At 36.6% G+C, this 22,424-nt stretch overlaps 1 protein-coding gene across 6 annotated transcripts in view; it reads left to right on the top strand.

Annotated features, from left to right (window-relative positions):
* The window catches only part of PCGF5 (polycomb group ring finger 5), a 119,308-nt gene that overhangs the window by 68,315 nt on the left and 28,569 nt on the right, over positions 1–22,424 (top strand). For 5 of the 6 annotated variants that reach the window (XR_002524371.2, XM_017963103.3, XM_003903988.5 and 2 more), the window contains exons 3-6: positions 8,516–8,612; positions 16,547–16,602; positions 16,701–16,760; positions 19,332–19,480. Coding sequence is in view for 5 of the 6 variants with exons in the window: in XM_017963103.3 (XP_017818592.1) it covers positions 8,516–8,612; positions 16,547–16,602; positions 16,701–16,760; positions 19,332–19,480 (362 nt within the window). In the remaining variant the exon portion in view is untranslated. The remainder of the gene's footprint in view (positions 1–8,515; positions 8,613–16,546; positions 16,603–16,700; positions 16,761–19,331; positions 19,481–22,424) is intronic. The other variant, XM_021943469.2, reaches the window with a different exon arrangement.

Raw genomic sequence — 22,424 nt, 5'->3', positions numbered from 1 at the left:
AGTAAGATGGGGTTGAGAATAGACCTCTAGATTTAGTAATGCATAGGTCATGGTGGTCTTTTCAAGTGCAGTTTCGATGGAGTGGTAGGAGCAAAAGTCTGGATAATGTCAGCAGATGGAAAATTTTTTGTTTTCTGGTTTTGAATATTATACTATGAATACATAAGTATTTAATCTTAATAAAGTAAAGAAAAAGTGAAAAAAGAATGGGAAGAGATGAATTAAAGAGAATAAGTGCCAGTATCTCAAGGAGTTTTACTGCAAAAGAAAGCAAATAAATAGCTAATAAGGGAAGTAGGGTCAACAGAAGTGGTTTTATGGGTTCTTTTTGAGCTGGGGAAATATGTTTAAATGTCATTAAGAATCTTCAGTAGATGGCAAAAGATGTAAGTGAAAGGGGACAATTACTGGATCAATGTTCTTAGGTCATGGTGACAGGATCTGGCATATAGGGTGGAGGATGGCTTTAGATAAGTACATGAAGTTCTGGAAACAGGCAAGAACACAAAGTATAGATGCTAGTAGGTGAATAGGTGTGGTGGTAAAAGTTATGTTTGTTTCAGTTATTTTATTTCCTCTTGTTTTCAGTAAAGTAGAAAGTGAGGTCCTCAGTGGAGAGTGAGGATGGAGGAGGATATATTGAGGGGTTTGAAGAGAGAGGAGAAGGTATGAAATACTGGCAAGAAGCGTAATGGACTTGGGGCATTGAGTATGACAGCCTGGCAGATGAAGGATTCACTTGAGGTTCATGGTCGTGAATGTAAGGTGAGAGACCAGTCAGTATGGTTGCGTGCTTTTCTTTCACAAAGTTCCACTGTAGTCTTGTAGAGGCAGAGTACATAGAGAGATAGAGTTAGCCAGGATTAGAGTTTTAAGCAAGTATGACCAAAGAAGAGAGGGGAAGGGGAGTCGAAGTACAAAAGAGTGATACTATCAAGGGTATGTGTGAGGAATTGATTATTTTGATTGATCATGAAATTTATATTGGTAAGAAGGGGAATGAGGCCATCGCAGCACTCACTGAACTACCAGCCTCTATGACCTTGGGGGTCCCACTCGACTCTACAAGTCAACCTACAGAAGTAGGGTAACCTTTTCTACCTTCGTAGACCTTTCAGGGTCTCCTGGCTTCCTCAGTCTAAGATCCCCAGACCATGCTTAACCCTCCAGGCTGTTTCCTAACCCTGTTCAGGCAAGGTGTGCTTTACTGCCTGTTGCTTTGTCTTAGCAAAAAAAAGAATAAAGTGTTCTACTCAGTAGAAGATAATGCTGTCCTTAGGGTTCTCTGTGAAATTGCAACTCATGTAGGCCTTTGAAAGAAATGTGCCAATATATGGCACATTATATAATACATATAATACATACACACACATACATAAGATACATATAATACATATAATACATACACACACATACATAAGAGAAAATACATACATACACATACATAACAAGAGAAAAATTAGTTCATTATATAAATAAAACAAGAAGATGCATGGAAGCAAATTACAGCTATTCTGGATTTTTAAAATTAGTGTTAGTTTCACGTGTAAGAATAGGTATCAAAAGCAGGAAACTGATGCCTCTTCTCTTTGAACATGACTACAGTTTACTTATAAACTATTAACAGATAAGAGTTTTCAAGACAAAAATGTATATAAAATGAGCATTATCAAGAAATGTGTATGAAGATTGTGAATTGCTTAAGGAAGGAAGAAAAAATATTCTAACTTGACAGATAATGACACATCCAAAAGATTTTAGCAAAGGAAGTCAGCCTTTGGTCAGTTTTAATAAACAGAGCATTACTAATGAATGAAGACACTTAAATACATGAGAGAAAATATTATTATTGTTTTATCGCCAGTGATAGCAGAATTAGCACTCAAGAGCAGAAATTTGTATATTTTGACATCAAAGCTGGGAGGCTCACTCTCTGTGATACATAAGAGACCTGGGGGTACCACACATACGTCTAAGATAGCAACAACAAATGACCTTGTACCTTTTGTGTAGATACCCTCAAGAACTTGAAAATAGGAAATAGGATAATTCTATAATAGTTCAACTATGAAATCAACATGTAATAGTGCATCAGAACAGCTATATGCAAAGTAATTGGGAAAAGACAAAGCAAGATAGCTTCTAGAGCAGTGGGACTGTACTTGAATTTAAACATATATTTACTTTTAACATAAACATAAAGCGAAGGAAAGAATGCATAATAGAAAAGCATTGGTCAATCTTGGACACACACCTCACCCTAACCCAGTAAAAGAAGTGTCCTACATACAAAAGATAGGCTCTTCCTATTCAGGTGAAGCAATGTGTCTTAAACTTCAAACTTGAGTTGCAAGACTATCACTAGGGTAGAAATGGAGGCAGGGAATTAATACCAGTGAATGATAGGCACTTCAAGTTCCATCAGCATGATATCCGTTATTTATGATTAGTGCATCAAACTAATCACAGTCTGGTATTATTCAGTATTCTGATGCTGATTCTCCTTATCATTTTATGCTCATCCAGTGATCTAATTTATGGTAGAGCTCACATTTATTGAATACTTAGAAGTTACCAGACACTGTAAACCAGTAAACTTTATATCTATTATCTCCTTTAAGCCTCACAAGAACCTGGTGAGATAGGTAACTTTGTTATCTCCTTTGTTCACAGAAACACAAAGTAGTTTGCCTAATGGCAGAACTGGGATTCAGACCTAGGCAGTCTGCCTCAAGATTATCTGGAACAACTATGCTATACTACCTTGGTTTTTCATGTATATCTGCATTATAGGGAGAGAATACATCGATCACAAATTCTTTAATTATTTTTTGTCCTGTCATAGTGGTTTCTTAATGGTGATAATAAAGTGACCTCTAATGATGGTTTAGCAGAGAGCCAAATCCTGGAATCGGCAGCCTAACAATGGTACTAGTCAGTAAGATTTTTGTGACTACCTCCTCGGCTGCCATGGCCAGTGTTTCCCAGTTATCTTTTGGCTGCATCCGTGAGAGGGTGTTGTAGAGTTATAGTCCTGGTGCTAATCTCCTAGATATTCTGAATTAATTGGTCTGGGATGGAGCCTGTGAGTCAATTCTTTAAAAATTCTAATTAGTGATCATGATGCCCATTTAAATTTTAGAACCACTACTTTAGATAATGCAGTGGCCATTTCTCTATTAATTTGTCCAACAACCTAGTTCAAATCTAAGAAATAGTAAAAGTAGGGAATTCACTTAGTAAACATGAGGTGAAAGTTTAATGATGTCCATGATTAGGTAAATATAAAGGGCCAGGCATGCTGGCTAATCCCAGGACTTTGAGCGACTGAGGCAGGAGGATCCCTTTATTGCGGGAGTTTGAGACCAGCCTGGGCAATGTGGCGAGATCCTGTCTCTACAAAAATTAAAAAAATTAGCTGAGATCCGGCTACTGCACTCCAGCCCGGGCGACACAGCGAGACTCCGTCTCAAAAAAAAAAAAAATTAGCCAGGTATGGTGGCTGATATGGTTTGGCTGTGTCCCCACCCAAATCTCAAATTGAAGTGTAACTCCCACAATTTCCATGTGTTGCGGGAGGAACCCAGTGGGAGGTAATTGAATCATGGGGGCAGGTCTTTCATGAGTAGTGAATAAGTCTCATGAGATCTGGTGGTTTTAAAAAGAGGAGTTCCCTTGCACAAACTCTCTCTTTTTGCCTGCTGCCATCCACATAAGATGTTACTTGCTCCTCCTTGCCTTCTGCCGTGATTATGAGGCCTCCCCAGCCATTTGGAATTGTAAGTCCAATAAACCTCTTTCTTTTGTGAATTGCCCAGTCTCAGGTATGTCTTTATCAGCAGCGTGAAAACGGACTAATACAGTGGCCCATGCCTGTAGTCCCAACTACTCAGGAGGCTGAAGCAGGAGGATCACTTGAGCCCAGGAGTTTGAGGCTGCAGTGAACCATGATCATGCCACTGCACTCCAGCCTGGATGACCAGGCTTTCTTTCTGTCTCAAAGAAAGAAAGAAAGAATAATAAATAATAAGTATATATATATTATATGAATTTTTTATTTTGATGCCAGGGACCAAATGTTATTAATTCTAGGATGCATTGCATAGTGGCTTGGATTTTAGGCCTGGAGCTGCGCAGCCCGGGGATGGATACCATCTCTGCTGCACAGCTGTGCAGCTGGGAGCAGCCTACTCAGGCTGTCCAGCACTACATTCCTCATTTGCCAAAGGAGGATAGTAACTGTCCATACTATAATCCATACAAAGTTCTGAGCCCAAACCTGATATTTGGTTAGTGCTCATTAAATGTTAGCTAAGTTGTTGCTTAAGTGTTTTCCCACCTGAGGACATCTTTGGTGAGCCTAACTCCCTTTCTGACCCAGGTGTTTCTTATGGGTATAGAATCTGTGTGGAGTAGCTGTTGAGAATGAAGACTGTACTTGGTCTGCATACAGAGTCTTAACCTTAGACTAGGACCTTTTTAACATCATTCTTGGACCAATTGGGTTAACCACTACAGCGGTTGAGCAGTTAGAGAGTTTGGCGTTAAATCTTTAAGATATTTTAAAAATGTGCTGTACTGCTAGTATGGACTTCAAATTATAAACTAAGAATTAGAGGTGAGTTTTGTAGTAATGAGAAGTTTTTTAAGCATCTAAGGGAAACCAAATCTTCATTTTACTTTTTCCCAGTTTCACCGAACTTCAAGCCTGGATTTCCTCAGGTTCTAATTTACATAAGGTTGTGCTTTATTTAACAGTTCTTAAAAGCCATGTGGGAGATGTATCTTCTAGAGATTTTTTTCTTTAAAGGAACAAATAAACTACGAAAAGGGCTATAGACTGTTTAAAAGGAGATCTAATTGTACAACTAGACATGTTTAAGGCTCCTAAAATAAGGAATAAGACATTCTTTTTATATATATTGTAGATCTATGTAAATAAAGTGTGAAGAAAATGTATCACACATACTTTGGTTAAGAAAATGGATTCAACTATTGGGTTTAACCACTTACTAGCTTCATAATTTTAGACAACTTGCTTAAATTCTCTACTCAATTTTTTATAAGAGGCCAAATGCTATCTAATTAATAAGAATGTAGTAAGGATTAGATTATTAAACTGTATTGGATTAAATACATGTTGGTTAGGATATACATGGACATAATATGTTGAATACATGTGCATATTTAAGATAATGCCTGGTACATAAACCCATTAAGTGTTAACTATGATAATAACAATAATGACAACTACCACCAAACCATCCAAATGAAAAAGAAAGCAAGTCAGAATATTACATTGTTCAGCATCTTAAAGTTGTCTTTTACTAGAACTATCTGAAAAAAAAAACATTGTCAGGAAAAACAGTTTTTGGTATTAGCCTCTGAAAAAAAAAGTTTTCAAAAATTCACATTAAGGCTGGGTGCAGTGACTCACACCTGTAATTTCAGCACTTTGGGAGGCCAAGATGGGTGGATTACTTGAGGCCAGGAGTTCGAGACCAGCCTGGCCAACATGGCAAAACCCGATCTCTACTAAAAATACAAATAATTAGCCAGGCATGGTGGTGGGCACCTGTAATCCCAGCTACTAGGGAGGCTGAGGCAGGAGAATCACTTGAACCCGGGAGACAGAGGTTGCACTGAGCCGAGATCATGTCACTGCACTCTAGCCTAGGTGACAGAGTGAGACTCCATCTAAAAAAACTAAACAAACAAAAATTCACATCAGAAAACCTGGATTTAGGTCTTTGTGCTGCCATTCACCAGAATAGGCAGGTGACTGGGCCTATTGAAACCTCCTTTCACCAGCGAAAGTGGAATAAGATACCCTATCTCAGTTGTTGGTGTGAAAATAAATTCACCTCTTGATAGGAGGGATTCTGTCTCCATCTAGAATAGCACCCTTCAGTAGAGATAAAATGTGAACCATGTGTATAATTTAAAATTTTCTAGTAGCCACACTAAAAAAGAAACAAGTAAAATTAATTTTAATAATGTATTTAACCCAATGTCTAAAATATTGTCATTTCAACATGTAATTAATATAAAAATTATTGAGATTACCTTTTCTTGTTATGTCTGAAATCTAGTGTGTATCTTATACTTACATTACATCTGAACTTAAACTAGCCACATTTCAAATGCTTAGTAGCCGCATGTGGCTAGTGACTACTGTATTGGGCAGTCCAGATCTAGAATATAGATTAGTATTCCCCATCACTGTTCTTGGGTACTGGGGCTGCTTTGACCTTAAGCAATTAGCATAACTTTACTCTTTAATGTGTGCACCTTTGGATGCTTGAGCCCTACAACTCTTTCATGAGCAGCCTAGCTGAGTATAGCTTCTGAGAGGATGATAGGGTCCTACCCTTAGCTTTTTGGCTGATCCGGGTGAGGACTTGTTCTGGGCATGTCACATACCTCTCTATTTGGTCAAGCCTGGTAGACAACCAAGGATTGCCAACCCGTTGAGTATGATAAACCTTTTGAACCACAAGGATCAGAGCTCCATGTCAGAATGGAGGCTTTTAAAATCCCTCCACTCTTGTTTCTCTCTCTCTCTCTCTCTCTCTCTCGCTCTTTCTCTCTCTCTCTCTTTCTTTCTTTCTTTTCCTCTTTCCCTCTTTCCCAAATTTCAGAGACTTATCTAGCATCCCTGGGAAAAGAGCAAATACCAGCAGTCTTCTGAAGGAATTCAGCTTCTCTGTGTTCTACTTCAACATGGCATAATAAGGCAGTCCTCTCTTCCCAAAGATTATTTTGACTTGAGAAGACATTTAGAAACCCTTTTGGGGACAAGAAATTTGGGAAGAAGGCGAAGTATTCAATTTTACATAATAGGTCTAGGCTAAGCTTTTTATATCTAAGCTTTTTATTTTTTTAAGGTTTTTAAGGTTTTATTTTTTAAGGTATTTATTTATTTTGGTACTGTCTTTTACCCACATTTTGGGAGAACTATCGTGAAGGCAATGTTATCCTAATAGCTGTGTGTAATGGTGAAAAGAGGTAGAGAGTACGGGATTCAGGTACATTCATCCAACAAAACACTGCTCAAATGTCACCAACTTAGGGGTTGCTAAGAGGTCCTATCCTGATCACTTTATTTAAAATAGCTGCCACCTCCCAGCACCCTGTCTCTACCTTCTTTTTTGGAGGCGGAGGGGCAGGCAGGTAAAAATATCACTTATCACTAACTAAAATTATTTGACTGCCTTCCTAAATAAAGTATAGGCTCCATAAGAATTTGGGCTTTGTTTTGTTGGCCCCTGCATCCCCAACTCCTAATATAATGTCTAGCATTCAGTAAATTCCTATTGAATCAATGAATAAATAAACAAAAGGAAATTCTGCTAATCTCTGTATGTACTAAATGATTTTAAAATTGGATACCTGGTAGAGTTCTTCCATGACCATTGTTGCTTTGGCCAGTATGTGTGATACGTTCGGATTTTCAAACCTAATCTCACTTGTAAGAATCCTAGTGTTTAGTTTTGACCAATCATTTTGGTAAACTTTTAGATAGTGTCAATCATGAGGAGTGAGAAAGAAGTAGCTTGAAATGCAGCTGTGAATGGGGAGTAGGAGAGCCAATCTATGCCATGTGAAAACTTCAGGTTATACAGGGTAATAGAATGGAGAAGGAGTATTGGGATGAGGAACTGAATTAATATTTTATAGCTCAGGTACTGTAAATTTTGTCTAAAATTTTGGGGCAAAACATTGGCATAATGTGTAGTAGAAGCTTAGTTGAAAGATGAGAGAGATTTATAGCCAGAGAGATTAGTAGTATTTGTAGGAAATGTGGGCTATATAGGCTTGTGGCCCCAAATCCACAAGTCATATTTCCATTGTCTTTGTTTAGAATCTTTATTTGAAATTTTATTTATCCCTGTCAGTTTTTCAGTCATTCTTCCAATGTACCTCATGCCTTTGTCCAAACTTGATACCATTATTCATACTTTGTGCTCCATGGAATTATAGTACCTATGAGCAGAAACTCATTACACTCTGCCAAGGCCAGCAAAGTCCATTGTAACTCCCAGTTTGTCCCTGGAGCACCCTGCCAATAAAAGTAATGCAAACAGGTTGAAAACTCTCAAGTTGTATTAAGAGTTATTTATGCTGCATTTAAATAAATGTTTAGCAAAGAAAATGAATGCAGACTTAGTTTTTACCTTTTTCTGTCCTTCCTTAAATGAGAAAAACCTATTTTGTGTAAATACATCAGCTTTTTTAGTTTAATATGATGATGAGTAGAGTAGTATTTGGTGTGTGAATGTATTTAAGAAAAAAATAAGCAAAATAGTGTATACTTTTTATTTGTGGCAGTTGACTTTTATTTCAGTTGGGTTTTATTACAGTGTTAACAATTGTAAGGTTTTTGAAGTTTAATTAAATAATGATATTCTACTTGTAGTAGGTAATTTTAAGGTCTGTTTCTAATTACACTTAGTTTAACATTAAATGAGCGTTCATATGATGCATTTTAACCTAAAGTCTTCTTTTTTCTTAGTCTGTAAGACTTGTATTGTTCAGCACTTTGAAGATAGCAATGATTGCCCAAGGTGTGGCAACCAAGTTCATGAGACAAATCCATTAGAAATGTTGAGGTAAGGATGTTATATTTTACAGTTCATCTAATTTACATAAATTGAATAGGCTCTTAATTTTTATTATATGTCATAGTATTTCATGTTGTCTTGACTCAGTTAATATAGGTCTTATGATTTTTATTTTAAAGCATTTTATTTTAAAGTATTTTATTAAGGAGTATTAAAAATAAGATTTTACATCTTAAATATTTAAGAAATACATTTCCAAACTAAAAGTATAACTTTCTCTTAGGCTGTAAGAGTGACTTTAGGTTACAGGCATTTTTAGTATTTTAATAGTCTACATTATGTTGAGCTACATGGTAGTAGAAAGAGGGAGAACTCATAGAAAGACTAATATTAGGACTATTAATTTTTTAATTTACCGTATATTCAAAAAAGTACACAAACATTTATGTAAAACTTAAAAGATTTTTTAAAGACTACCATTTACTTATCCCTCAACTTTAGCAGTATAACCATATATATACATACATATAAAATATTTATTTATTTATTTTGAGACAGAGTTTTATTCTTGTTGCCCAGGCTGGAGTGCAATGGTGCGATCTCAGCTCACCACAACCTCCGCCTCCCAGGGTCAGGTGATTCTCCTGCCTCAGCCTCCTGAGTAGCTGGGATTACAGGCATGCGCCATCATGCTAATTTTGTATTTTTAGTAGAGACGGGGTTTCTGCATATTGGTCAGGCTGGTCTCGAACTCCCAACCTCAGGTGATCTGCCTGCCTCAGCCTCCCAAAGTGCTGGGATAAAGGCATGAGCCACCACACCTGGCCTAATCATATATTTTTAAAACTAGAAGTAGTCTATGAGATTCTAATCCAAATCCCTTTTTTCCCAATTAGGAAATTGAAATCTAGAGAAGTGATATGACTTGACTTAAGGTTTCACAGAACACCTGAAATGTCACTTCCCAGCTACAGTCCGTGTGTCCTCACCACTAGACCCATTTTCATTTCATTGTTCCCACCATATCTCTAAGGTGGATCACCTGTGTATCTTTAAGAAGCTACTCATCTCAAATCCAGTGAAAAGCACAGAAGGGGTCAATTCCAGAGTTAGCTTTTTAGTACTTTTGAACTTAAAAAAAAAAAAAAAAAAAAAAGCTACTCATCTAAAGATAGAGCTAGATAGTCTCTGGAACCTTTCATAACTCTCTTATCTGTGTGATATTTGCCATCATTCTATAAATCTGGATTTGCAAATCTTACATTTCAGCCTTTTGATTTTCAATTTTAATGCCTGTTTGGGATAATTTGTCTACAGGTAAATGTCTAGCCCTGTAGTTTTCAAAGTGTGGTCCCCAAACCATTAGTATCATGTTAGAAGTGACAGTTCTCAGACCACACATCAGACATGCTAACTCAGAAACTTTGGGATTGGAGATCACTTAGTTTAGCAAGCTCTCTAGGTGATGCTAATATATGCTAATATGTGGGAACCACTGGTCAACTCTGGTCTGTAATTCTGAGCAAAGCTTGTTCTGGTTGGATTTATATCAGTGCCTCTCAGCCAGGGGTGATTTTGCCCCCGGGATACATTTAGCAATATCTGGAGACATTTTTGATTGTCAGATCTGGGTGAGTGCTCCTGGCATCTAGTAGGCAGGGGCCAGGGATGCTACTAAGCATCCTACAATGCACAGGATAAGCCCCACACAGCAAAATTTATCCAGCCTAAAATGTTAGTAGTACTGGAGTAAAGAAACTGAATAAAGCAAACATTTTCTCTCAAATAATGTTTTTCTTAATTTTAAAATAAAAAACTGTTAATATCCAGTTGTAATGAAAAATTATTACCAACTGTTAAAAATTATAATAACTTATTTTTATTAAAATAAAAAACAGTTAATAAAAACAAGCAGTTAATAATTATTACCTTCTCTGTTCTTAAAGGGCCACATCATAAGGCAATTTATCTTAATCTTTTGATTCTGACCATTAGATACCTGAAGGAATCCAGTCACTGTTTAATGAAACCTGCTCCCTTGGCTAAAGTATAACATCATACATTTTTAAACTTCTTATTTGGAAATAATTTCAAACTTAGAATCCCCCAAATAAAAGTAGTACAAGAGCCACGTGCATTCTGTTCACCCAGATTAGCCTCTTATTAACATTTTCTCTCGTTTGCTTTATCATGTGCATATGTGCATTGCATGCTTTATTTTTTCTGAACTATTTGAGGGTAAGTTACATGTATCATGGCCCCTTACTCTTAAATGCTTCACTGTATATTTCCTAAGAATAAGGATATTATATTATGTAACCACAGTATGATTGCGTTGGTATAATACTTTAACCTAACTACCATATTCCAGTTTTCTTAATTTATCTAATGATGTCTTTTATAGAGCTCTTTTCTTCCTAAAATCCCACCAAAATTACCACAAAGGAATTTTTTTAAAGACATAAACTCAGAGATAATAAAAACAAGATATCCTATGTCTTTGACACCTAGGATAGCTCCGGAAACATGATAGGTTCTCAATAAACACTTTTTAAAGGATAAGAAGAAATGGTAATAGAAGAGATGTCAGCAGAAACTGAAAGCTAGAAAGCAGACTGGTGGTGGTGATAGTTGAGCAAACCTCAGAGGCCTGAGTATACCAGGAGAGTAAGGAAGTCGTAGGGAGCGGAAGATCTTTCCCAAAGTTTCCTACAGCAGGCTGCTTCTTTTTAGCCAAAACTAGATTACATGACAGTCTCTAGGTAAAGTGATATGGTGGGTTTTGAAATGCTTTAACAAATCATGAATTATCCCTGAAGGTGGCCACATTGCAGTCAGAACGTAATTGGATTTTGTTAGCCAGAAATAAGGGGAATTTAGGCTCCTTCATTAGAAGCCTAAATTGCCTGTGACACATGTAGCAGAAAATTTACCTTCTATATACTTGTTCACAGGAAGTTATTGGGAGATGTGCTGGAGCATAAACCAAGAAAGAATAAATGACTCTAACATAGTAGAGAGGTGAAGGGATATGACAATTGTGCAGCAGACCTGGGGAACAAGCAGTCTGTATTTGTACTGTCCAGTACGGTAGCAATTAGCCACATGTGGCTGTTAAGCACTTTCGATGTTGCTAGTGCAACTGAGGAATGGAATTTCTAATTTAATTTCAATTAAAACCTGAAGCAGTGTAAATATTTTTCCACTAAGTATAACTTTAATGTTCAATAAATAAAAATTACCGAATGTATTATTAAATATATTTTAATATATAGCAAAACATTAAAGTTAGTTTTACATAAAAAGTATAAAGTACTGGTGTTAATGTGCCTACTAAAAATTTAAAATTACATATTTGACTCACACTATATTTCTATTGGACATCACTGATATAGACAATAGAAGGAAGATGGAGAGCTCCATGAGGGGAATCATTCATCAGCAAATATTTACTGGATGCCTGCTATGTCTGGGCACTATTCTAGGTGCTTGAGGTCCATTCACAGACAAAATAAAGATCTTTGCCCTTGTAGATTTAATATTTTTGTAGTGAGAGACATTCAATAAATCATATAAGAAGTAACTTATATGGTATGTTAGAAAGTGAAAATTGCAAAGGCAAGAAAGGGGAAAGTGTTGTGGGGTGAGGAGGTCAAGAGTGTGAAGGGAGGGGCAGATGGCAATTTTAAATAAGATGGTGATGATAGGCTTCTGTGAGAAGGTGAGATTTAAGCAAAGACTTGGAGACTGTGAGAGGTTAACCATGGGTAGGTCTGGGAAAGCATGCCTATTCCAGGTAAAGGAAGCAGCCAGTGCAGAGTGCCTAAGTCAGGAGTGTATCTACGCCTTGTTGGACGACCAGCAAGGAGACCTGGGCAGCTGGGGAACAGTGAGTGAGGGACAGAATACTGGGCAACAAGAGCAGAGAGATCATGAGATTCCAGATTGTGAAGAGCCATCTAGGCCACTGTAAACATTTTATCTTTCACTCTGAATGAAATGAGGAGCCTCTGCAGGATTTTGGTTGCAGGATTGATCTGATATGAACATTTTGATGACTGTATTGAGAACACCCTGCATATAACAAGGCAAGGGTAGAAGCAGGGAGAACAGTTAGAAAGTAATTGCAGTGACCCTGGTGAGAGGAGGTAGCAGTAGAGGGGACAAGAAGTGCTCGTGTTCTGAATATATTTCGAAAGTAGATCCAGCAAGGTTTGCTGATGGATTGGATATAGGATATGAGATAAAGAAAAGAGTTGAACATGACTTTAAGATTTCTGACCTGAGCAACTGGAAGAATGGCGTTGCCATTAACTGAGTTGGGAAGATTAATAATAGAGCAAGGAAGGGGTAGATCAGGACTTCGACTGTGGACATGTTGAGTTATTTCAGAGAAGAGAGAAAGTTGGTAAGCAGATACATGGGTCTGGAACTCAAAGGGAGAGGTCTGGGCTGGAGGAAAACATTTGGTAGTCTTCAACATATAGAAGATCTTTCAAGTTGTGAGGCAGGATGAGATCACTTCAGGGAGTGAGTACAGAGAGACATGAGTCAAGGACCAAGGATTGAGCCCTGGAGAACTCCAGCATTAAGTGTTCAGAGAGAAGAGGAGGAGCCAGCACAAGAAACTGAGAAGGCACAACCAGTGAGGTAGAGGAAAATCCAGGAGTGTGTGGTGCCCTAGAAGTTAAGTGAAGATAGTGTGTATGTCAAAGGAGACAGAGTGATCCACCTGTGTCATTTGTTGTTCATGGCTACAAGTAAGGTGAAGACTGAGAATTGATGATTGGATTTAGCACAATGGAGGTCATCAGCCTTGAAAAGAGCACTTTCTTTAGAGCTGTGAGGCCAAAAACCTAACTGGATTGTTTTAAGAGAGGAAAGGAGGGAGAGGAATTAGCAACAGTGAGTATAGTATTGACAACTCTTTCAAGTTTTACGACAAATGGGAGCAAAGAAATGGGGTCGGGGGTTGGTTGCTGTCAAGTACAGCCGAGAAGGTTCTTTATTTTGTTTTGATATGGGAGAAATAATGGCATATTTGAAGGGAATGATCCAGTAGAAAGCAGAGAGTTAATCATGTTGGAGAGTAGGAAATGGAATCTCACAGCATAAGAGGAGACACTGGTTTTCAATGGGAGCATTGACAAAAAAATTGTAGCAACAGGCAGGCAGACAGCGAGTACATGGTGCAGATGCTGTAGGTAGGTATAGTGGCCGGGGCCTGTGGAAGTTTGTTTTTCATTGCTTTGACATTTTTCATTGAGAAGAAAGTGTTTGTCGGCAAAAATTAAGGATAGAGGAAAGGGATTTGGAGAGTTAGGGAGAGAAAAAAAGCATATTGTCCAGGGGAGTGAGAGAATCAGTGCACTCGTGAGTGTAGTACGATTCCTGGCAAACTTAAAGGCATGTTTGGGTTGTAGTTAGGAATTTGAAGGGGTGTGGTTGTGTTTTTATCCAGCCATGGGTGCCAGTGCAGAGTTGATGGAAAGTTGGATTTAACCTGAGTTGTACTAAATAATTTTGAGCAAGTAAGAGAGACAAATCAAGGGTACATGTAAGGAAGTGATTTAGTCACTGACCATAGAACAGATTAGTCCTAAATTGGGCTGGAAGGACAGAAAGGACATCAAAGTAGTAAGTAATGTTTCAGAGGCAACGAAATGAAACTAAGTTGGTTCCTGATCTGTTTGTACGTAGTAAGAAGTGCTATTTTTTATGCACTCCTACTATTAAATAGTCTGGGAAAACTTTACGAATGACCTTGTCTTGAGAATAAGGTAGCATTTGGTTTGGTTGGAGAGTACAGAGAGTATTTGAGCCAGGATGCAAAACATGAGGGAGAAAAATGAATTGGAAAAGACAAGGAATTCTTGGGATAATTGAATAAGCCAGTTGGCTAGAGAAGAGAGACAGTGAGCAAATAGTACCAGTTATGGTTTGTAGGTTGAACTCAAGTTATATAAACACATGAAGCCAGGTAATAGGGAGAAATTAGTCCTTGAGCAGGGAACTAACACAATCAGATTAGTACTTTAGGAAGATTCATTATGAGCATGTCTCTGCTCTGCTCAAAGTAGAATGGTAATTATTTGAAGAAATGGAAGAATTGATGGGGGAATAGGTGGGACAGGTACTGAGAGGGAGCTCTAAATGTGTAAATGAAGGGAAGGAAAGAAGTTAAGATAATTCTCATATTTTGAGCTGATTTGGGAGAATTATGGTATCACTTAAAAATTTAATTTAAAAAAGCAAGACAATGACTGGGATACTTAGTATTTTATTGGAGGAGGATAGATGAGACAATCCTGACATAGATTAATAAAAGGAGGTACTTGAAATGTTCAGCATCTGTTAGAAATATGGAACTTGAACTCAGCAGAGAGATGTGATACATAGGCAGGCAGACAGACAGACAGACAGACAGATAATCTGCCTATATGTTAGTTTTGAAGCCACAAAAGCAGATGAAATCCCTAAGGAAGACAGAATTTAGAAAAGGTCAAAGAGTGCAGAGTACAAAGCAAGGGAGAATATCAGATTTAAAAGTAACTGGGAAAAAGAAAAATACTCAGCAATAAAGAAAGAACAGACTTAAGTGATAAAGAACAGACTTGAAAATTTAAAAAAAAAAAAGGAAGGAAAATTTCAGGGAGGCAGGCGGTGTTAGACAACACTGTCAAACTGCTGCAGAGCAATATAGAAGAAATATAAACTTAAAAAAGAATTTTTAAGTTTAAATTTTAATTCTAAAAAATTTAAACCTATTCAATATGGAAATTTTGAATGATTCGGAGAGTTCAGTAGAGTAAAAGAAGCAAAACAGAGTATGTGACAGAAACAATGTAGGTTTTATTTTCACATTTTTTTCCAGTTAGAAGAAAAAATTGAGAAACAGAATAATAGTTTGAAAGGAGTTAATGAGTTAAGAAAGGTTTTGCTTTTCTTTGGGTTTTTTTTTTTTTTTTTTTTTTTTTAAGATGTGAGAAACCTCTGTGTGTTTGTAGTCTTGTTGAAGAGTAATGTTGTTGAGCAGGATGAAGGAGATGAGGCAGGAAGCGGGTGTTGTGGGGGCAAGAGAATGGGATTGAAGACAAAAAGCCATGAAAAAGATGAGTTATATGGCAGGAAAGAAAATAAGAAAAATGTCAAGATAAATATTTAAAGTTTTCATTTCAGAAGGTAGAACAATAAAGTGGTCTAAATTTCTCAGAAGAGAGGAATGGAGATTATTTCCTTTAGGGGAAAGAGCCAGAGCTGTGGTAGAGATTTTGAGAATGGGCGTATCAGCTGTTGCTGCATAACAGACAACCTCTAAAGTGACACTTGAAAAAGCAAGCATTTATTATTCCTCCTGGTTCCCTGGGTTAGCTGGGTGGTTCTTCTGGTTTTGACTGGGCTCACTCATGCAACTGCAGTTAGCTGCGCATTGGGTAATCTGCTGTGCTGATCTTGGGGGATAGGCTGTCTGTGGACTAGTCTAAAATGGCCTCATCAGGGCAGCTTCGCTCTCTTCTACGTGGCCTCTCATCCTCCAACCTTGTTCTCATGGCAGCAGGATTCTGTAAGAGAGAGAAGTAGAAACAAAAGCATTTGATGCCTCTTAAGGCTTAGGCTTAGGACCAAGCAGTCACTTGTACCACATTCTGCTGGCCTCAACAAGTTTTAAAGCCAGACCATATTTCCAAGGCAGGGAAATAGACTCCATCCTTAGTCAGGGGAGGAATTTCAAAGTCATGCTCAAGAGTGTGGTTATAGACAGAGCTGGGGACTGGGACCATTTTTGTTATCAGTCTACTACTGGGGAAGGCTGTAAATAGGTGTGTTCCATGGATGGAAGAGTGTGGTAGTAGATGTGCTAAAATTGTGTATGTATTTCGTTATATATATATATATATATGTAAGATACACATCTCAAACTATTTACATGTCAGATTTTGGTGTCTTCATTGTTAGTATTTTCTTTCTCCCCACTTTCGAAGGTTGGACAATACATTAGAGGAAATTATATTTAAGCTGGTCCCTGGACTACGAGAACGTAAGTGGCTCTTTAGGTTCTTGCAGATGTTTGTGTTTTATGAAATCAACATTTCTATTAAAGATTTCTTGACTTTTATACTCTTTCTTTTAAATTAGAAGAACTTGAGCGCGAATCTGAATTTTGGAAGAAAAATAAGCCTCAAGAAAATGGACAAGGTGACTTTTTCTTATGTCTGTTTCTGATAGCATCTCTTAAATTGGTCAGCTTTTCATAGTTTAGGTGAACTAATATCTCTCTTCAGGCTCCCATTTTTCCTGCGCAAAATTCATGCACCCTTTTATTTACATTATGAACCTTTTTCTATATGAGATTTTATATAAATGATTGTAAATCTGAAGTCACTTTAATTGAAGGTAATTGGAAATAGAGGAAATTGAACTTTGGGAAGAGAAAAGGGAGATAAAAGAGAAAATTGACTAGATGTTTATAGTAGTAATTTCTAGGGAGCTAAAGGAAGCTGAAGTAAGAAATAGCCACAGCTTGCAACTAAACAGTGAAGAGTTTTTTGTTCTGTTTATTTTGTATGTTTGTCTCTATAGGAGAGGGAGCTGAGATGTGGCTGAGAGCCAGATCAGGAGATTTTACTATGCTCTGATACTCTGGAATGAAGTTTTTATAAGTAGAGCTCAGGTGATACAAACTTACATGTCATGAAAATTTAGAAAGTATTTCTGGGTGTTTATGGGAATTTTCCCCATCACCTATGCTGCATGTCCATATTTCTCCTCTGGGTCCCAAGAGACTCAGCAATTAGTAATTTTTAATAATAATTTCAGCAAAGGGGCAAACATTACTGAGCAGATAAAAGGCTTTTAGTGTACATACATACAGATATATATATATATATATTCCACACAAAGGGGTATCTAAAATTATAAGAAAGTATCATTCCCATTGTTTTTTAAATATGAGATTTAATTTAGGATGTCCTAAATATCATTTAAAGTTATTCAAGAATGTGTGTGGGTTCTTATAGGGTCAATTGTGAGTTCAGCCTCCCAATCCTGGTTTTCCCATAAGATCATAGGACTGTCAATTTTACATGGTTAAAGTGGATGAGATCTCTCTTTTTTAATCTGTAAAATGGAGATTATCATTTTACTAGTTCAACTTAACTGTGTAAGGCTGTTAGAGCAGGGGAAGTTTGAGAATAGTTTTGATGACTAGAATAAGGTAGCAAGAGACTATTTTTTACCTGTAACAACAACAAAAAAAATGGCAAAGAAGCTAAACCTGACCAAAAAAATGACTTAACTAGGGCTTGTTTTACCCACGTGTATACTGCAATTAAACAATAACAACCAATTATAGTCGTGGTATAGTAAAAATATAGATAAGGCTAATTAAATATTCCAGTTTTTGACTACCTGTTCAAGAGGACAGGAGCCTGAGGGATTGTCATCAGAAGTTATGTGGTAGGTTTACCCTATGATTATATGTATCACAGCTTGACTTGTGAAGAGCTGTAGCCTACTTTGTGAATTTTATCTCCCTTTCCCTATTGTTTCTCCCTTTTTAAAGTATTTATGGTATTTGGTCTTTAGCTTGGGTGGAGAATTTGGATTTTTTGTTGGAGCTGGGAGTTTGGTTCATAGAAGGCAAATTCCTATCTATGTATATTCTCTATAAATAGGGAGAAGAAAACATGTAGAAAAAAGAGAACCCACCTCCCCGCTCTATGGTACACCTGTAGTGCTTTTACTACAGTCATCGAAGAGGATCAGGCCTGTCACTTTGCAGGGAGGCTTTTCTACAATGTATTGTTTGGCTAGCTAATTTTTTCAAGTTTTAGCTTAGAGATACCTCATCTGGAAATCGTCCCTGAACCTCTGCTTCACTCCCAGAGTTTGGGTTTATTGTCTCTTTTATATGTGCACGCATAGTCCATTTTACCTCTCCCATCCTATATTCTATATTTGTCTGGTTTTTTCCCTTTTTTTTTTTTTTTTTTAACTTGCTTTTATTTCATTCCATACCCTGACCACTGTGAGAGAGAGGATGATAGCTCTAGTTTCAGTATTGCTCCCTCAGGCCTTGTATGATGTGTACCCAACACACAATTAAAGCGACTCCACAGATGAATGGTAAATATAGCTGCATTATTTATAGGCTACAGGTATGTAATAGGTGAAATACATTTGTATATAATATAAAGTATGCCATTCAGATTTCTTTAATGGAGTTGTAACGTTATATATTAATAGCTATATATATGTTAAAAAGCTAATTCATTATACTCTTTTTTTCACTGGCTGATTTTATGAATATCTAGTAATTGGAAATTTTGAGAACTTTTAACATTTGAAAAGTATTTGCTTTTAATTTGAATATATACGTATATATAAACTTGAGTATAATTTATATATACACATATAAGTAATTTGGAAGTATTTTTATATATCATGTCCACTGTCTAACATAGTCTAATTACTAATTGTAATCTTTTCTTTTGGCTAAATTCAGCTAGTCTGAATCTTTCATTTGGCTATCTCAATGAGCCTAGAAATCTTAAGCTATGTTAGTAAGTTTCCAATTTTTTTTTTTTTTTTTTTTTTACAAAATATTTCCATTGTTGAGTTGGTTGGAACATTTTAAAGATACTAAGTTCTTCAAAAACTGCTAGGAAAGTTTTTTAAGTTGATTTTTGTTTCGATGATCAATGTATGATTGTTTAACTTTAAAATCAACTGATTTATAACTAACTTAGGTTTGTTTAAATTATACAGATGATGCTTCAAAAGCTGACAAACCGAAAGTAGATGAAGAAGGTGATGAAAATGAAGATGATAAAGATTATCACAGAAGTGACCCACAAATTGCTATCTGTCTAGATTGTTTACGAAATAATGGGCAATCAGGGGACAATGTAGTAAAGGTGAGTGAACAAGTACTGTGGTATTTTTATGATTAGTTTATAGTAAACCCTTGATAATTTATTGACAAATTTTCTAACGCTTCAAAATGTTTGTTTTCAAAGTTTTAATTAACATAATTAAATAAAATACCATTCTTTGACAATCCTGTGCTTACAAATGGTTACAAGTCCCACAACTGAACCGTCCTGGGCCAATGCCACCATCTAGTGGCTAATGCCCAGAATCACACCTCTCTTTCTCCACCTCCTTTTATACCTTTGTTGGGAATTCATATGCATGGTTTCTGTTTTTTAGAGTGGTGACCAACTTGGAGAATTTCATGTCACTAGTAGTTCTAGCCGTTTTATTCATTCTCTTCTAATTTTATCCTTTATTTCTCTATTTTTATTTGCAACTCAACAAGATTTCCATGTCAGAGCTAACATATTTTGTGAATAATTTAATCAATTAGTTTTGAAGTAAAATTAGATGTTGTAAAATGCCTCTAAACTTTTAAATTCCTTGAAGGCCCTCAGTTATTTCCTGTAGAATCTCCATTTCTGGTACTGTTCTCCTCTGCCTCTGCTAATTGAATCTTTCCTTAGAGGATCTTTATAGAAAGTTTAAAACATTCTGCTTTTATTGATTTTCTTTGGTCTTTAAATGGTGTTACTTTAATAATATTTTCAACCTTTTTATTGCAAGCAGCTTTTATTTTTATTACACATCTTCACTACTTTAGCTGTTAGATTTTTGCCACTTTATCCTAGCAAATGTCAGCCACTGAGAATATTGTTTATCTCACTGTATTCTGTGTTTTATTCAAATGCCTATATTCATTGTCTCTAATTTTCTTTTACTTCTGCGTAAATCTGTAAGCTAGTAGGTTGAATTTTTTACTTATATGTTTAATGGCATTTTCCTACTGGGAAGTGAAAAACAGTTTTTCACTTCAGATCAAGTTTTCCTAGCATCTTATAGCAACATTAATGAGCACAGTAATTCAATGAATATTTATCCACTATGTGAATAGTAGGCAGTGAAGATGTAAGTAGTAAGAAAAAACATCTTTCACTCAAGGAACTGTTAGGTCTTACACATACAAGTAGTTAAAATAAGGTAATTTATTTTGTTAAGGGGAATTTATTGGACATGTAATAAAGTGCATCCATATTTACAGAAATGACCACTGTACCTGTTTATCCTTATAATATTTTCAGTTGTTTCTTATGATCTTTCCCAAAAGTCATCTCCCTTTTTGGGACGTTCTTTTTCATAGAGTTCATGGTCATCCTTTAGCTCTCTAATACATGAGCTAGCTCATAGTGAAAGTTAAATCAATGGAAAGGCTGAATATCTTCTCATAAACAAATGTAAAGTCCACTTCTCTGCATCATTTCTCATATGAAAGTATAAAATATTGAACTTTAGAAATTTATTTGAAAAATTAACCACCCCTGCTTGTTGTTCTCCATTTTCACATCTTTGACACTTTGCTGTTCTAGTCGACCTTTTATCCATTCACTCTTTCCTTTATGGACTTTTCTTCATCCTTGTACCTTCATTCTTAGTTTATAAATTACTTTTACTAAGCTACCCTGGTTCTTCCTTTGTTTCCTGGGCCATTCCTGCTTTGTCTCCACTGGCTCTACTTCTTGCCTTCTACTTGATATATATGAGTATGTCCTAATACTTTCCCTATATCTATTTTAGAAAGTCTTCTCCATTTTCTATGTGGCTTCAACTACGCAAAGGATTTTTTAACTTTTATTTTAGGTTCAGAGGTACACGTGCAGATTTCTTACATAGGTAAATTGCATGTCACAGGTGTGGTATAAGGTTATTTTGTCCCCCAGGTAATAAGTATAATACTCAATAGGTAGTTTTTCAATCCTGTCTCTCCGCCTACCATTCCACCTTCAAGTTGAGCCTTGTGTCTGTTGTTCTCTTCTTTATGCAAAGGACTTTTAAGGCCTCATTTCCAACCCTGCTTTTTTTCCCAAGCTCGAATATTATATCTCTATTTTTAAATAGACCAGTTGAGAGTTTCACTAACACCAGAAACTTGACTCGTCTAAGTTGTCTAATTCATTACACTTTCATCTAATTTTGGTCCAGACATGCAGTTTCAGTTATGACTACTGTCTTTCAGCCAATCAAATAAGTTCTGAAGCTTGACGTCATCTTTGACCTGTTACTGTTTTCTTTCAACCAGTCACCAAGTCCTGCAAAATTCCCCCCAGTTTAGTGCTGCTCACCCTTATATCTACATTTTTAAAAGTAGTTATTAAGTGTTTTCTGTACCCTTAATTTTTCTTTTGTTATCCAGGGCTAGGGCCACTTGCCTGAGTGTGTGTAAGGCCCAGAGTAAGGGCCGTGACCAATCTCAGGGTCAGATGGTAAATATTTTAGACTCTGTAGGCCATATGGTCTCTGTTGCAATTTACTCAACTTATTCATTATAGCACTAAAGCACCACAGACAATAGTAAATGAATGGGCATGGTTGTGTTTCAATAAAACATTACTTATAGAAATTGATGGCCAGCCAGATTTGGCCTGAGGACATGGCCATTGTACAGGCCAAAAGTTTGCCACCTTTTGGCCTGTACAATTAAGTCGTAACTCCTTACATTAGCATTCAAGGCCCTTCATTAACAAGCACCTCTTTTAATACGTTTATCTCCCATTAAACCCATTAGTAAATCCTCCCTTCAAAGCAAGTGATTATCCTTTATGTATGTGTTCGTTCTCTCTCTCTCTCTGTCTTCCCCCCACCTCGTGTGTGTGTGTGTGTGTGTGTGTGTGTGTGTGTGTGTGTGTGTTGGAGACCATATATCTGATAAAAGATCTGTATCTAGAATATATAAAAGTTTGTGTTACGAATATTTAAGACCTCTAAAACTTTGAACAACCCTTCCTGTTTGGCGTGTTCTTTCCTCTTCCACCATCCTATGCTTCTGTC

This window comes from Papio anubis, chromosome 11 (genome assembly GCF_008728515.1).
Source record: "Papio anubis isolate 15944 chromosome 11, Panubis1.0, whole genome shotgun sequence".
NCBI classification, from domain to species: Eukaryota; Metazoa; Chordata; class Mammalia; order Primates; family Cercopithecidae; genus Papio; species Papio anubis.
Note: the sequence above shows the minus strand (reverse complement) of the source record. Positions and strands in the feature narration are given on the sequence as shown.